General features: G+C 43.5%; 2 protein-coding genes across 5 annotated transcripts in view; one reads left to right on the top strand and one right to left on the bottom strand.

The window, feature by feature from the left end:
• ache (acetylcholinesterase) overlaps positions 1-15,071 on the bottom strand; it is a 128,922-nt gene that overhangs the window by 11,057 nt on the left and 102,794 nt on the right. For 3 of the 4 annotated variants that reach the window (XM_052044493.1, XM_052044496.1, XM_052044495.1), the window contains 2 exons: positions 5,005-6,528; positions 2,322-2,488 (listed from right to left, as the gene is read on the bottom strand). In XM_052044493.1, the coding sequence (XP_051900453.1) occupies positions 2,322-2,488; positions 5,005-6,528 (1,691 nt within the window). Of the gene's footprint in view, positions 1-2,321; positions 2,489-5,004; positions 6,610-15,071 lie in introns of all 4 variants that reach the window. The other variant, XM_052044494.1, reaches the window with a different exon arrangement.
• Positions 1-15,071, top strand: part of znhit1 (zinc finger, HIT-type containing 1) — a 39,737-nt gene that overhangs the window by 24,471 nt on the left and 195 nt on the right. Inside the window, exon 5 of the transcript XR_007958699.1 lies at positions 13,885-13,959. The gene's annotated coding sequence lies outside the window, so the exon portion shown is untranslated. The remainder of the gene's footprint in view (positions 1-13,884; positions 13,960-15,071) is intronic.

Genomic DNA, 15,071 nt, shown 5'->3' with positions numbered 1-15,071 from the left:
TGCTGGGGATTCGTCTACATTGCATCTGGCAGCTTGTTGTGTACAACCCTGTGGCCGTAACTACAATATGATGGTAATTACACTGCAAGTGTGGCTGTGGATCAAATTGGTATTCTGAGGCTGTGGAAGACATTTCTTCTTGCGTGTGGTTGTTTGAGTACCAGATCAGAATTTTATACAGAACTTGTGCTCCCACCCAACAGCTTGATCCAAGGTCATAGAGGAGGGCAGTTGTGACCACTAGAAGACAGTGTGGGACAAGGGCTCAGCATGGGTGAGGGGGCAAATCCATTCTAACTGAATTTCAATTGGTGGGTAGAGAAAGAAAGGAGAGAAGGAAGAGTAGGGAAAATAAAATGAGTGGTAGAGAGAAAAGAGAGAGAAAGAGGTAAAAAGGAGAGAAATCAGATAAGGAGAGAGGTAACAGTGGTGGTGGAACGGAGGGAAAGGAACAGCAAAGGCAATGACAAACAGATATCAGACACATGCTCACAATTACCCGAGAAACCCAGCAAACAGATTTGTGTCGATGTGGAGAGTGGCTATTGGTGAAACTTACCCACAAGACATCGAAGTTCTTAATCAAAGCAACCCTGAGATGTATCAATGGATATTGGAAGCACACAGATTTCAGGCAACAGGAACAAGATAAGCTGATAAATGAACAACCTGAGAAACAGCTCAGGCCCTCAGGGTCCAACTGTGGACCATATTAAAGGACACAGAATATGCTTTAGGAACACACGATGGCATCAGTTTTGATAATGCAGTGTGGAGATACAACACAGTTTAAAAGTTAGAGAACTTTTCTGACCAGCTTATGAAATATTAAATCTTAAATAGAATTGATTGCTTAACAGGAGATTCCTGCTACTTTGATTTTGCTAAACAATACAACATTTTTAAAGAAAGATGCAAATCTCCATAAGGCAGGCCAGGAAATCCAGGTTATGGAGCAGGGACCGTGGGGAAGGAAGGGAGCAGAGTACATGTTTTGTTTTTGAGGGCAGAAATGGAAAAGTAAACTTTCCACAAGAACAGAGGCCCATTAACAGACTGTGGGTCAGGCCAAATGTCGTCAGACAGTGAGGTGCACTGGTTCATGAAAAGTGACTTGGGGTGGAGGGAGTGATGGATTTGAAGGGGTCAGGGGCTTGGAGTTCAGAAGGTAGGGAGAGGCTTTTGGTGGTTGGGATGGCATGGTGTGTGGCAGGTGCTGGGTATTGAGGTTGGCCAATATGATTTGTGGGCAGGGGATTGGATGTTGGGAGGAGGCTTGAACAACTCCACCAATCTCAAATCCACTTCAAGTTCAACAAACCCTCCTTTTCGTCTCCACCTCCCTTCTGGAATTTCTCATGGCAGGCTGAGGGTTATGCATCCTGGGGACTATTTTTTGCTTAATTAAAAAGTAGAGGATGGAAAATGTAACAATATAGAAACTGTTTCCCAGAGCTACTGTTTTCCAGCACAAGCTAAAATAAAAAAGGGAAGGTTAAGTTAACTCAAAATGTAAAATTAAAACAAATAGATCATTTGGAAAATTAAACACTAAATTATAAGAATGCCTTCCTTTTAATGCACAATTCTCACTTAATTTTTGCAGCCCTCCCCCACAAAAGAATGGTTACTCTGCCAACACCTCTCTTCACCCCCCTCTTCATTTTGCTATGAATGTCAACAGGGTGCTTGGCTATGGGGCCACTATACCCAAACTCAACCTAGACTTTACTCATACCCACCACACATCCATTTGCTTCCCCCATATTAATCAGAAGGTGCTGAGGGAAACAGAACCTGTAACCTATTCTCACCATTTTTCTTGCAATTCTACCACCCACCTGTACACTCAGGGCAATTTACAGCAGCTAATTAATCTACCAACCTGTAGGTCTTTGGGATGTGGGAGGAAACTGGAGCACCCAGGGAAAACTCAGTCACATGGGGAATGTGCAAACTCCACAAAGACAGCACGGGAGGGAGGTCAGGAATGAACCTGGGTCATTGGAGATACTTTACTAGCTGGATCACTGCACGGCCCTTGATCCCAGCCTGTGCTGTGGGGTCTGGGAGAGGAATTAACATACTTGACCCTCCTCAGTGCCTGGAGGAGCAAAATCCAACCCTCCAGCTGCACCCCTAACCCCAACTCTGCAAACACTAGTGCGAGCACAGGGAGTTACAGTGGGAATGTTTAAACAAGGCCAGGCAGTTTGGCAACAAATGAGCCTGGTGCCTTTGGAAAGAAAGGAGCAGGTGGAGAGCACCAATAAAACCAACATGGATTAGAACCTCCTGCATGGAGAAAGCAAACACATTACCTGCAACGTCAAGGAGCTTGGGGAGGAACTGGTTCCAGAATACACATGTCTGAACTCGGAGACGTTGGTTGACTTTGATGGGCTTTGTGTTGAGGTCAATAAACTTTTGCTCACTGGTGGTGAATGGAGGCCAACTGTTCTCCTTTGAAGGAGATTCATTTGGGTTTCTGCAAAAAGAGAGAGAGAGATATTTAGGGCGACATACCTGTTTGAAAGACACTGTCCTTCAGGGGCTTAAGGGATAGGGATACATGGAGGCCCTATGGCACCTTGGGTGTTTTGTGTCATTCCCTCAGATCATAACTATGCAAATATTAAGAAGCCTATATTTAGTTGACCTGGTGGAAGGATTCCAGGGAAGAGGAATTCCCCCCTCTGCTCCCCCCCCCCCACCCCAATCCAAAAGGCAGTAAGAACATCGCCTGAGTGAGTGGAGGAGGCAGAGACCCTAACTGCATTCAGAGGGTCTAAACTGAACAGCTGAACATCCCAAAGACGTAGGTGGTAAGTTAATTGGTCCGTGTGAATTACTCCTTGGTTTGGAAGAGTGTAGAATTTGAGGTGGGGTGGGGGGGGGGGAGGGTGGAGTTGGTGGCAGTGAAAAGAGTTGGGAATCTGGGGAGAATAAAATGAAGTTAGTGTAGGATTAGTGCAAATGGGTTTGATGGTTGATGTGGATTCAGTGGGCTGGAGGGTCTGTTTCCATGCTTTATGACTATGAACCAATCACCTTAAACCCCCATGAACACGTCATACCTCGCACCTCAAGAGAATACCAGCCAAACCTGTTGCAGCAAGTGATCTGGGAAAGCATTGGTATTGGTCCTGGGAGTCCAAATGCAATTTTTTCCCCCCTCCAAATCACATAGTGAGATTTCATCCTTCTGTTAGCCAATCCACAATTTCATAGAAGGAATTTCTAGCCCTTACCGTGAGAGCACAAATAGAAGTTGTTCAGTCATAGATTTCATTTCTTATGGGCAATGCCCAAGTCAAATTCAATTCACCCAATTTATGGAAAAGAGGCTCAATTTAAATTTAACGCTACTAAACTCTGGTCTTGTAATGGTTATGTAGCTGGGTGCCATCCATAGATGTGGATTAATAATCTGAAGCTCCCCCATCACTGCAAAGTGAAAATTTCAATTCTTTTTCTTAAAGAAAATCTAGAAATTAAAAAGCAGGGCCAATACAGTGTGTAATGTTCTCTCTTATTGCAAAGATAGGCAGAGGAGTTCCTGCACTAACATTTCACCTTCAACCAATGTTACAGAAACACAGAATGGTTACAGCAGAGAAGCAGTCCATTGGGCTTCAGAGTCTGTACTGACTCTAAAAAGTAATCCAGCTCCTTTCACTCCCCTGTTATTTCACAAACCTACAAATTCTTTCACACACTTATCCAGATCCCTTTTGAATTCTACAACTGAAACTCTAGGATTCCCCCAGCATTTCATTCTGGAGCCCAACCACTCACTGCACAAAAAAAAAGTTTCTCCTTATGTCACTTTCAGTACCCCCCCACTCTGCCCCCAACCAACCACTTTAGGTTTTAATTCCCCAGTTCTTAACCCCTTCCACCAATAGGAACAGTTTCTACTACTCTGTACATACCCTTCATTATTTTGAATACCTGCATCAGGTATCTCTGTATCTTTCTCAACCTGTCCTGTCACTTTCAATACATGAGCTTTTAAACCCCCCTTCTTAGAATTGTGCATCCTTGTTTATAATGCTTCTTCTCAATATCCCCACCAAATTGCAACACCTCACATTTCCCAATATCAGATTTCATTTGCCTTCATCTGCCCATTCCACCAGTCCGTCTACATTTCCTTGAAGCCTGCTGCTGCTCTCCTCACAACCCTCTTAGTCCTCCAGGTTGTGTCATTTGGAAATTTTGCCCCAAATACTCACATCTTATTATATAATAAAGGAGTGATTCTAATACAGACTCTGGGGCATCTCCAACATACACTTCCCTCCAAAAATAATCTTTGTTTCCTGTTACTTAACTAACTTTCTATATCTACAACTATAATCTGATGACAAAGCCTTGTACGTGTCACCTAATCAAAGTGTCTTTTGGATGTCCATATACATCAACTCCATTTCCCTCAATGACCCTCTTGGATATTTAATTAAAACTTCCGAGGTTTGGCAAATAATGATTTGCCTTCAACAAATATGTGCTGGCTTTCTCTAACCAATCCACATTTATCCACGTGACTGCTAATTCTGTCCCTGATTACTGTTCCTAAAATTTCCCCATCTTGAAGGTGAAGTGACTGTTCAGGAAAAAGGGCAGAAGGGAAAAAAAAAATCATGTAACCATAGACCAAAGGTGTAACAATATCAATTTTCCAATTTTCAAGCAGCACCCCTTAACCTATAGGTGTTTGGAAGGTTACAGTCAGGGGCTTTGTGATTTCTTCCCAGACTTCCTTCAGGAACCTAGAATGCATTCCATCTAGACCAGGTGAATTACCTAGCTTGGCTTCCTAGGACATGGTCATCATCACATGGTTGTCAATAGAAATACTTTGCATAAAACATGGACCTCCAGTCCCTCCAGCTACAGTAAAGGCCTTCATTGGCTGTTAAGTGTTTGGGAATCTTGAAATTGAAAGGAAAGCTACATACTTTGTCTTTATTGCATTTTGTAGCTTTGTTTTATGCTTACCCAGTTTTTGCAAATGTTGACCAGTAGCGCATTATCTTCCTACTCAGCATCTCCTCCTCTGGTGTGTAGTTTAGTCTCTTCTCCAGAGGCAGTCCAAAGACAAACTCAATCTCATAGCCGTGGATCACTCCCATCCACTCTGGCCACGCCAAGTTGGAGGCTCGATGGTCGAAGAAGTACATGTAGATGCCGTTGCCAAACTCAGAGTATTTGTGAGCAAAGTGCATCAAGGGGCAGATGACATTGTGGTCCCCCACTAGGTCATCCATCGCATCTCTGTTCTTTATACCATTGTGTTCGTCCATCCAGTCCGTGTATTGTAGGGCTACAGCTTCCAACCCCAAATCATTGGCATGAGGAACACTTAGCTTGACCCCTGACATGAAGTCTTTGCGGGTGATGCTGCTCTCCGAGTCCTTGCTGAAACCTGGCGCTCCGTACAAAAGGAAAAATGTACCCTCATCCTTATTGACGCCCAACAAGACCTGAGTTTTCTTGAAGTTGCCCGCGTCCAGCATAGTGTCCAGGGATTCTGGGAAGAAGTCCCCATCAATGATGGGAACAAAGGGAAATCTGAAGATACTGCTGTAGGGAAGGACGTTCCACTCTTGGTCAATCAATTCCTTGGGCTTCTTTGCCCGAAGACAGCGGATTAATGCTCTGTCATTTTTGATGTTACACTTAAGGAGTTTTCCCAATTCCACTGCCCTCCTGCGTCCTTCGGTTCGAGAGATAGTCGCCCATGGACAATTTGGTGAGCCACTCTGAAGGATGGCCCTGTGAAAGAGGTCTCTGCTGTCTGGGGATAGCAGGTGCATACCAACAGAGGCACCGCCAGCACTCTCTCCAAAAATAGTCACTGTCCCTGGGTCACCACCAAAGAACTGGATGTTCTTCTGCACCCATTGCAAAGCCAGCCTCTGGTCCAGAAGGCCCACATTCCCTGGTGCCTCTTCATTGCCATGCAGGGCGAGAAAACCAAGAGCACCTACCCTGTAGTTCATGGAGACCACCACCACCTTCTCAGTGTGAGCAAGGTACTTCCCATCGTAGACATCCAATGTTGAGGTGCCACTGTAGAAACCACCTCCAAAGACCCACACCATGACAGCTGCATTTTTTGGTCTTGGAGAAGGCACCCAAACATTGAGGTACAAACAGTCCTCACTCATCTCCTGATTCGGATTCCACATCTCCGAACCGGGAAATCCAGGGAACTGATTATCAACATACTGCTGGCAGTTCTTGGGATAGGATGTGGCATCCCAGGTTCCTGACCAGGACTTCTTGGCCTTGGGTTTCTGGAACCGCAAGTTCCCAACTGGAGGTTCTGCAAATGGTATTCCAAGAAAAGCACTGATGTGGCTGGAAAGGACTGGTATTCTTGTTCCCTTGACTTTTCCTGACTGGGTGTTGATTAGGAGCTCGGAGTTTTGTTGTGATTGACACACGGCTACAGAGTGCAGAAGCACACCCAACACTGAGGTGACAAGCACATTCATTTTTCTTGCAACTGTTTTGGAACTGAAAGGAAAAGCAAGGGCAGAGGGGAATAAAAACAATTCCTGAATTTCTGAAAATCAAAAAGTTGCAAATGTTGGAAATCTGAAATAAAAACAGAAAACGCTAGATGTCAGACAGCATCTGTAGAGAGAAAAACAGAGCCAACATTTCACAAACAAGATCCTTCATCAGAACTGGCAAAGTGAGAAAACAAGTTGTAGAGAGGGTGGGGGAGTAAAAGAGGAGAGGACAAGGGAAAAATCTCTGATGCGGTGAAGCCAGGATTTCCCAGCAACTGCAGGAGATGCAACACCTGCTCTTTTACCTTTTCCTTTCCCACTTTCCAGGGAACCAGGTATCTCATTTGCTGCAGCCTCTGCACTGGCCAAAAGAAGTCCAATAGGAGATTGGGGAACAGCACGTCAGCTTCTATCTGAGCACATTGCAGCTTTCAGGAATTCGCAGTTTCAATGCCTTTTGTCTTTGCATTAGTCAGTTTTGCTGCAAGTCTATTTATCTGTAATATTAACTCAGTCTGTCTCTCTCCCCACATACACTGCTCGATGTGCTGTGGCTTTTTAGTATTCTGCATTTGGATTTCGGTCTCAGCAACAGCTCCCATCTGCATGTCATAGCTTTTACAGGTCTCTTTTGTTTCCTTTTACTTTAACTGCCCTCATTAACCTATCACCCAGACAGATGTGTAATCTAACCCAGTAGATTCCCTTCGTCTTATCCACCTTCCCTGCAATGTTATTTTCTCACTGGTTATGAAACAGTGCGACACTGCTGTCAGAGGGGCATTGCCAAAGGAGTGTCACACCATTAGTGGCACAGTATTTCATACGAGACATGAAACATATGCCCTGTCTGCAACCTTTTGGTTATGTCACAATTCTGAAGAGGAACAGGGGTTTGGTAGTATTCTGGTCTAATTTTTCTCTTTAATTAACACAAATTAAATGTGGGATCTGGTTGTCAATTTAGTGCTGTTAATGGGAGCTTGCTGTGCACAAATCAGCTGGCACAGCTCCAACGTTAATACAGTGGTCACACTACAGAAATTACAAGTGATCTGACTCACCCCTAGGTGACATATCAATTTAATGAGGCATGAGGCATGGAATAATCCATTGAATGAAAGGCAAAAAGAAAATGCAGATGCTGAAAATCCAGAATGAAAGCAAGAAAAGCTACAGATACTCTTGTGGGTTGGGCAGTATCTGGGGGGAGGGGGAGGGATTGGGTGAGAGTTAATAGATTTCATATCTCCAGCATCTGAAGTTTTGATTTTCCTCCAAATTCTCTTGAACTTCAGATAACCAGCCTTCCTGTTTGTATTGGAATGGCTAGTTCTGCTGCAGGATCATTCACCTGTAGTATTAGTTCAGTTTTTCCTCTCTTCACAGATGCTCCTTAATCTACTGGGCATTTCCAACAGTCTTGATTTCAGATTTTCAGCAACTGCTGACAAGGCAGGTGTTTATTGCCCATCCCCAATTTTCCTCCAAGAAGCTGTGGCAAGCCTGCTTTTCTTTTTGAATCACTGCAGTACTTTGAGTGAAGGCGTGTCCATAGAATTTTGGAAATAAAAAGTTCCAGAATTTAGACCCAGCAAAGATGAAGGATCAGCAATACATCACCAAATCACTTTACTGTTCCCCATTAACCTCGACGCCCCTTTTGAACAAAATTCAATCTCAACTTTGAATATATTCAATGATTCCTCCTCCACAGTTCTGGGGGGGGGGGGGGGGGGAGGTTGGGGGAGGGCATAGCAAATTCCAAACATTCACAGCCCTCTGAGAAAAAAGAGATTCCTTTTCGTTTCTGCTTTAAAGTAGGACTGCCTAGTTCTAGGTTCCTCCACCAGGGAAACAGCTTGTCAATTCTCCTCAGAAGCCTCGATAAGATCCCTTCTCATTCTAACCTTCAAAGAACACAGGCCCAATCTGCTCAATCTTTCCTCATAACACAACCTCCATTCCAGGAATCATCCAAGTGAGCCTTCCCTGAACTGCCTCCAATGCAAATATCACTCCTTAAATAAGGAGATTAATTGTCCGGAGTGGTTTCATCAATGCCCAAGACATTTGTGAAAAGACTTTCTTACATTGTAGAGCACTGGTGTTCAATCTGCTGGGACAGCCCCATAGGTTTCTGTTGCTGCCACTGTAATTCTCCATGCCACTTGCATTCTGTGGCCTCCTGCACCTTACAATAAGGTCCAATGCAAGCTCGAGGGACAGTACCTAATCTTCCATCTGGGCACACTGCAGCCTTTTGGATTCAACATCAAATTCTTCAACTTCTGTTAACTTGCTTTCTCAGTCAGAGTTGGCCATTTTGGCTGTGGTATTGGCTCAGTTTTCCACTCCCCTTCTCCACTGCAAGTACCAGGTCAGGGTATGGCAACACGTTTCTTTGTCACCCTCTAACTGCCCCATTAACAGCACATGCTCTCAGCAACCCAAGCCTTAACCCATCTCCAGTTCTCCTCCCACCTTCTTTGTAACTTAAAACTAACTTTTTCTGTTCTTTCTCAGTTTCAATGAAGGGTCTTGAAGCATTAACTGTTTCTTTGCCCATGGATGCTGCCTGACCTGTTGAGCGCTTACAGATTTTTCTATTTCAGTTTCAGGGTTTCTGGCATCTGAAGTTTTTTTGGTTTTCTCTACTTACACTCTTATCCCCTTTGCAAAAAGGCCCTACTGAACAGATAAAAGCAGGTACATTTGGCCTCTAATCTCCAGATTCCCCAATTAACTAGGCCACACCTCAGCTCCATCCACCTGCCTTTTGCTCGCAGACCCTTGATATCTTCTACGCAACAAAAAAATGTTGCAAACTTCCATCAGCAGCCACACAGCCAGAGGACCAGATCTTCCAAGGCCCAAAATGCTGCTCTATCTTCCAGAAAGGTAATGAGCTATCAAATCAGCCTGCTGAACCTTGAACAGGACTCTTAACACTTCCTAGGAATCAGCAACTACTCTGTACAGGTCTCCTCAGCTCCGTCTCTAGACAAGGACATCACTGAGCTGAAAATGCTGAGATTTATTGACTGCTTTTGTTACCGACAGGATAAATTCCACCTTGTCACCAGACCACCTTGTCAGAACAATCCACACAAGTCTACCAACCCTTACCCAGCTAACAATGCACAAAGTATGGATACAGTTTAAATGAGGAGCAAATTATTTAGTTTCCCTCTTTATGGTGGACCAAGTGGCTGATTCTCATGCCAAGCAATAGTAGTTGACAATGGGGGCCAGGAAAGGATCTCTTCCTCATTCAACATCCACAGATTTTGTAATGATGAGAAAAAAAATCTTGCATTTCTATAGCACCTCTCTCAAAAATTTCCATTTAGACAATCAAGTACTTTTAAAGTGATGTCACTGTTGTGATGTAGGGAATATAGCAGCCAGTTTGTGCACAACAAGATCCCACAAGTAACATGATAATCACTGAATAATCTTTTTATTACTGATGTTGACTGAAGACCTTATGGTGCCAGGGAATATTTTTACATCCACTTGGGAGCGTGGAAAGGACCTAGATTTAATGTTTTATCCAAAGGACATCACCTCTAGCAGTGCAGCATTCCCCCACTGGAGTGAGTCTGGACATTTGCTAATGTCTCTGAAATAGGACAACCCATTCAGCTATTGCAGATACCATCAAGATACAGGGAAGTTAAGAGTCTTTAGGTTGTTCAGTGCATAGTTTAAAAGTTTCTCCTCTATGGAGATACTGCAGAGGTGGTAATTGAACAAACTGTTCTATCGACAATGTTAAGAACCCCTATCTCATGCTGAGGGCTCTTGATTTCCTCTGGGATGCCAATCAGTCTAGGTGGATGCAGGATGTGCTCATCCCAGCTTGTTTTGTAAAGTGCTGGGCAATCCCATAGACAAATGCTATCAATACCCTTTATGGTGGGTGCCGAGGAAAGCACAGGAACCAGACAGCTGAAGGGCAGCTAATCTTTGAGACTCAAGTGTTGTCCCGAGGTCTCCCTCTGAAGCTTACAGATGACTCACCAAGACAAACATATCCAGAGCACCAGCATCTTGTGCCTGTTTTGTTGCATCACATGATCACTTGCTCCTTCCCTCCCCAGAAATTCCTGCCCACTCCCACTGACTGAGCGGTGAGCAGGCACTGTCACCCAGCTGGATGATTTGTGACCTTCAGCCTGGCATTCTTTATTCCACACCAATCCCTTCATATTTTTAATAACTACATGTTGGTGGGTTAATTGGCTGCTGCAAGTTGCCCCTAGTGTAGGTGGGTGGTGGGAGTTGGAGGGTATGTGGGCATGCGAGAGCGAGAACAGGTTATAGGGAAATGTGGGGGAATGGGACTGCTCTGCAAACTGGCATTAACTTGATGAGCAAGGACTTCCTATGTTGTAAGGGAACAAGAATATAAACCAATACCTGGATCACTGGGGTGTTTCTGCCATGATCATTAATTGGTGGGCAGACTCCAGTGGCCACATGACCTACTCTTATTTTTATATGTCCTAATTAAGGGAAGTCTTTGAAAGAAAATAAAATCAAAACATTAACCACAATTATTTTAATGCTAGGGCAATGTTTGTCCAGGGTTTAGCTGGAGCTCCTGAAATAAATCCACCAGAGTTGACCTCTTACAGTTTACAATCATTGGCACAGAAGGAGGCCAATCAGCCCATTGTTTATGTGCTGGTCCTTTTCAAGGCTGATGCCTGATGCTACCTGTAAATAAAGACGTTAGTAAATTGCAGAGGGGTGGGAGTTATGTGGGAATGTAATGCTCAAAGTTGCCAAGACCCAGCTTCCCAACATAAGCCTCCAACCTCTCAGATGCACTTGGTGGAAAACATTTAGTGATCAGCAGCAGCTCCTCACAGCCAAGGGCACTTACTGACTCAGAGAGCAAGTCATCTGCAAATCAAAGACAACTGGAACTTGTTCATTTGTCCCTTAAACATTTGGTAATTGATAATTACGACATCAAATGTTGGCAATAGTCATGGCTCATTAGTTGAGCTACCCCACCCAAGCTCAACAGGACCAAAAAGCAGATGGTCAGCTTTGATAAAATTCCAAGTCTTTGGGCTCATGTTTGATGCAACTGGGCCAGCTCTTTATAAATATGCTAAGGCTCAAGACTATAAATAAATGCACTGCTTTATAAATAAGCACACTATTAAAATGTTAGTGGAGGCCTGAACAGGGTCCTACAATGTTGGGACAAAGGAGCCAGTGCCAGAATTCTGTATGGCTATAGGACAAGTCCTTGATCTCAGTCTGGCTTCAGAGGCTGTGGTCAGGTTGGGTTTTTAAAATTTTATATCCCGAACACCACACTGGTTAACCACTTTGGATCAGGAGGCTGTGGGTTCAGGTCCCACATTAGAGACTCTGGAGCACACAATCCAACTAACATTACAGGTGTCGTGCTGAGGAAGTGCTGCACTGTCGAAGGTGTCCCCTTTTGGATCAATGGTGATATTTTATTGGCTGTAAAGCCCTTCAAGATGTGTGGAGGTACGACTACATAGTTTTGCGCTAGTGGAAACCTTCAAAATTTTACAGAAGTACATACAAAAGGATATTGAGGAAATGAAACTAGAGGAAAACACAGTCTTCAGAGCTGGCAGGGTTGGCTGGACACTGGACTGAGCAAGTCTCCATGCCTGGTTTTAGAGCAAAATACCACACACCCCTACATTTTACTTTATAATGGGGGAACTCAAAACAAAAACAGAAATAGCTGGAAACAAGCCAGCCACTCAGCAAGCTGCTGTGGCAGGTTAAATGTCTGTGTCAAAATTTGCTTATGTTCAATCATGAAATTCTTTCCTTCTATAGCAGCTTCAACATCTTTATCAGGACATCCCAAAGCACTCTGCAGTCAACAAGCCTCTTTATTGCCCCTCCAAGCACAAGATGCTTCAACACTGCACCTGATATGGCACTCCCTCAGCACTATCCCTCATACAGTGCAGCATACCCTCAATACTACTCCTCCAGAGCATGATGCCCTCACTAGGCATGGGCAACAAGGTGACAATAACTGTTAAAAAGGACAGTGAAAGGTTAGGGGTTGAAAGGAAGCTCCATTATTAGCACCTTTTGGAAGTGACAATATATCATAGCAAGTTTAAAACTGTCTGCTTTGCAGAGATTTCCCCAGTGACCCTGGACAACCTTTTCACTCGGGGGGGGGGGGGGGGGGGGGGGGGCTAGTGGGAAAAAAATGATCACAGCTGGTTATCCCATTTACTCAGAGATCTCAGTGTGAGAGCTGGCTGCCAGATCTGCTTATGTATCAACTGTGTTTGTGCTTCAGAAATAGTTCATTTACCCTGATGGTCCTTGGGGCTTTCTGGATGTGAAAAGAAAGCACTGTAGAAAAGAACAAATAAACATTTTTCATTGATGGATATGCCTTAAATAATATTGGGAAACCAGGGCCAGCAGAATCCCATTTATTTCAGTGGGGACCTTTCTCCAAGTATTTGTGGCAAGCTTGTGGATGAAATTACGAGTAGATTTGCTACTGTCTCTATGGTTGAATTTCACTTCCAAGTTGCAAGATCTCAAACATCAGGCTGTGTGGGAACTGCCCCAGAGAGTGATTGATGGAACCTCTAGGGACTCATTTCCAAAGTAACAGTCGCACAATTACATCCCAAACATTATTGATCAGAGCTCCTGAATGTCAGTGGAATACATGGGAGTTGGCAGCCTGACTAATGGTACCAGATTTCATTAAGAGATTACTAGCTTCCTGCTCCTTTACTCTGCAGCAAAAACACTGTTGAAAAACTCTGCATGTCAGGCAGCATCGATGAAAGAGAAACAGTTAACACTTCAAATAAAAACATTTGCTGTTTTTAAATTTCAGATTTCTAGCATTTTTGCTGTTTTTTAAAAAACTTTTTACTTTGCAGACCTGTCCTGGGGACTGTTTTCCCCTCTCCAGGCCCACATTTCTGTTAGTCATAAGTATCAGCAGGATAATCAATTGCATGAATAATTACACTATCTTTAAAGCCTGTCTGGGGTATGCAAGGTGCAAATCTATCTCCTACAGCTTCTTTAGGAAGATTTGATCCATGTACAACAGGTTTGCAGTTTTGTTATAATCTTTGAAATCTCCAAATGCTCTATGAAAGAAGTTTTCTTACCAGCATAGTTGTATCACAAACAGTGTTGACCACCTTTTTGTTGGTACAGTGTACTGGCATGTATTTTTACTTTAATCTGTGCTATTTTCCAAAAGAAGCTGTGGGCCTTGGTGGTCAGGGAAGGAATTAATTGAAATCAATTGATATTTTGTTTTATAATGTTCTATGTAATAGTGCCTTGTTCATTGCAGAGTGCTTTGGGATGTCCTGACAAGGATGTGAAGCTGCTACAGAAAAGGCATGGAAAGAAAAGTTTCATGATTGAAGTTAAGCAAATTTTGACAAAGACATCAATGGTAACTAAGACTGAAAGCAAAGGCAGGGAAATGGAGCTGGTATTGAGGCTTAAATAGTGAAACAACAGTCTTCTACTGTTTCCAAGATCAAGCCACTGGTGGTAGAATGATGCTGGTTGCTTTTTTTTAAAAAAAAAGTCAATTTTTGGGATTTGGGTGTTGCTGGCAAGGTCAGAGTTTATGGACCTTCTGTAATTACCAGGGCCAAGGTGCTTCTACAGTGTTGCAAGGAGGCAGATTTAGGATTTAGACCCAGCGACAACGAAGGAACATCAGGATGGTGACTATCTGGGGGTCCCTCTACATAAACAATTTATTCAGTTTCATTTTGTAAGCTGTTAAACCTACTTCCACTGCCCTTTCAGATAGCATGTCCCAGCTTCTGTGTCAAAGGAAAAATTCCTCTCCCTGCTTCTTTTGGCAAATCACCAAAAATAATGTCCTCTGCTGCCCAAGCCTTTTGCCAGTGACAGCAGAGCATTCTTCTTATCTATTCCATCAAAGATGTTTTGCAACATTGAACACCTTCATCAAACCCTCCCTCAAGTTTCTCTGTAAGAGAAGAATCCAAGCCCCCATTCTTCCACATTTCCCCCAAAGAGACAGAACAAAAATAAATGAAAGGTGGCACATTTCATGAATTGATGCCAGCTGCCTGAGACAAATCAAGCCCTCCCCCACCAGCTGAAGCTATTTAAAGGTTGCAGCTGTCCAGCAGGAAGACACCAAAGGTTTGTGTACTGCTGTTAGTGGGTGGGGTGATTTAATGCCTCTCTCCAGGAGATGTGAAGGCCCCATGGCCAGAGAACGTTTAATGAGACAGTGTTTTATGTTCATCAGGGGCTATTAAACCATCAAGAGGAATACGAGTTTTTAAACTCTTGGCTGACCTCTACATCAAATGGTCAGTGACATTTGAGTGTTGGGTGTTAATTAGGTATCCACTGAATCTATTAAAATGGAAACTCACAGCTGCTATTCTGAGGAACAATATTATACTTATGACATTTGATAATGTAACAAAAATTTAAAGGCTTGTATTTAAGTAATAACCTCAAGTCAAGGAAATAGCAAAAAGCTTC

This window comes from Pristis pectinata, chromosome 37 (genome assembly GCF_009764475.1).
Source record: "Pristis pectinata isolate sPriPec2 chromosome 37, sPriPec2.1.pri, whole genome shotgun sequence".
In the NCBI taxonomy this organism is placed as follows: domain Eukaryota; kingdom Metazoa; phylum Chordata; class Chondrichthyes; order Rhinopristiformes; family Pristidae; genus Pristis; species Pristis pectinata.
Note: the sequence above shows the minus strand (reverse complement) of the source record. Positions and strands in the feature narration are given on the sequence as shown.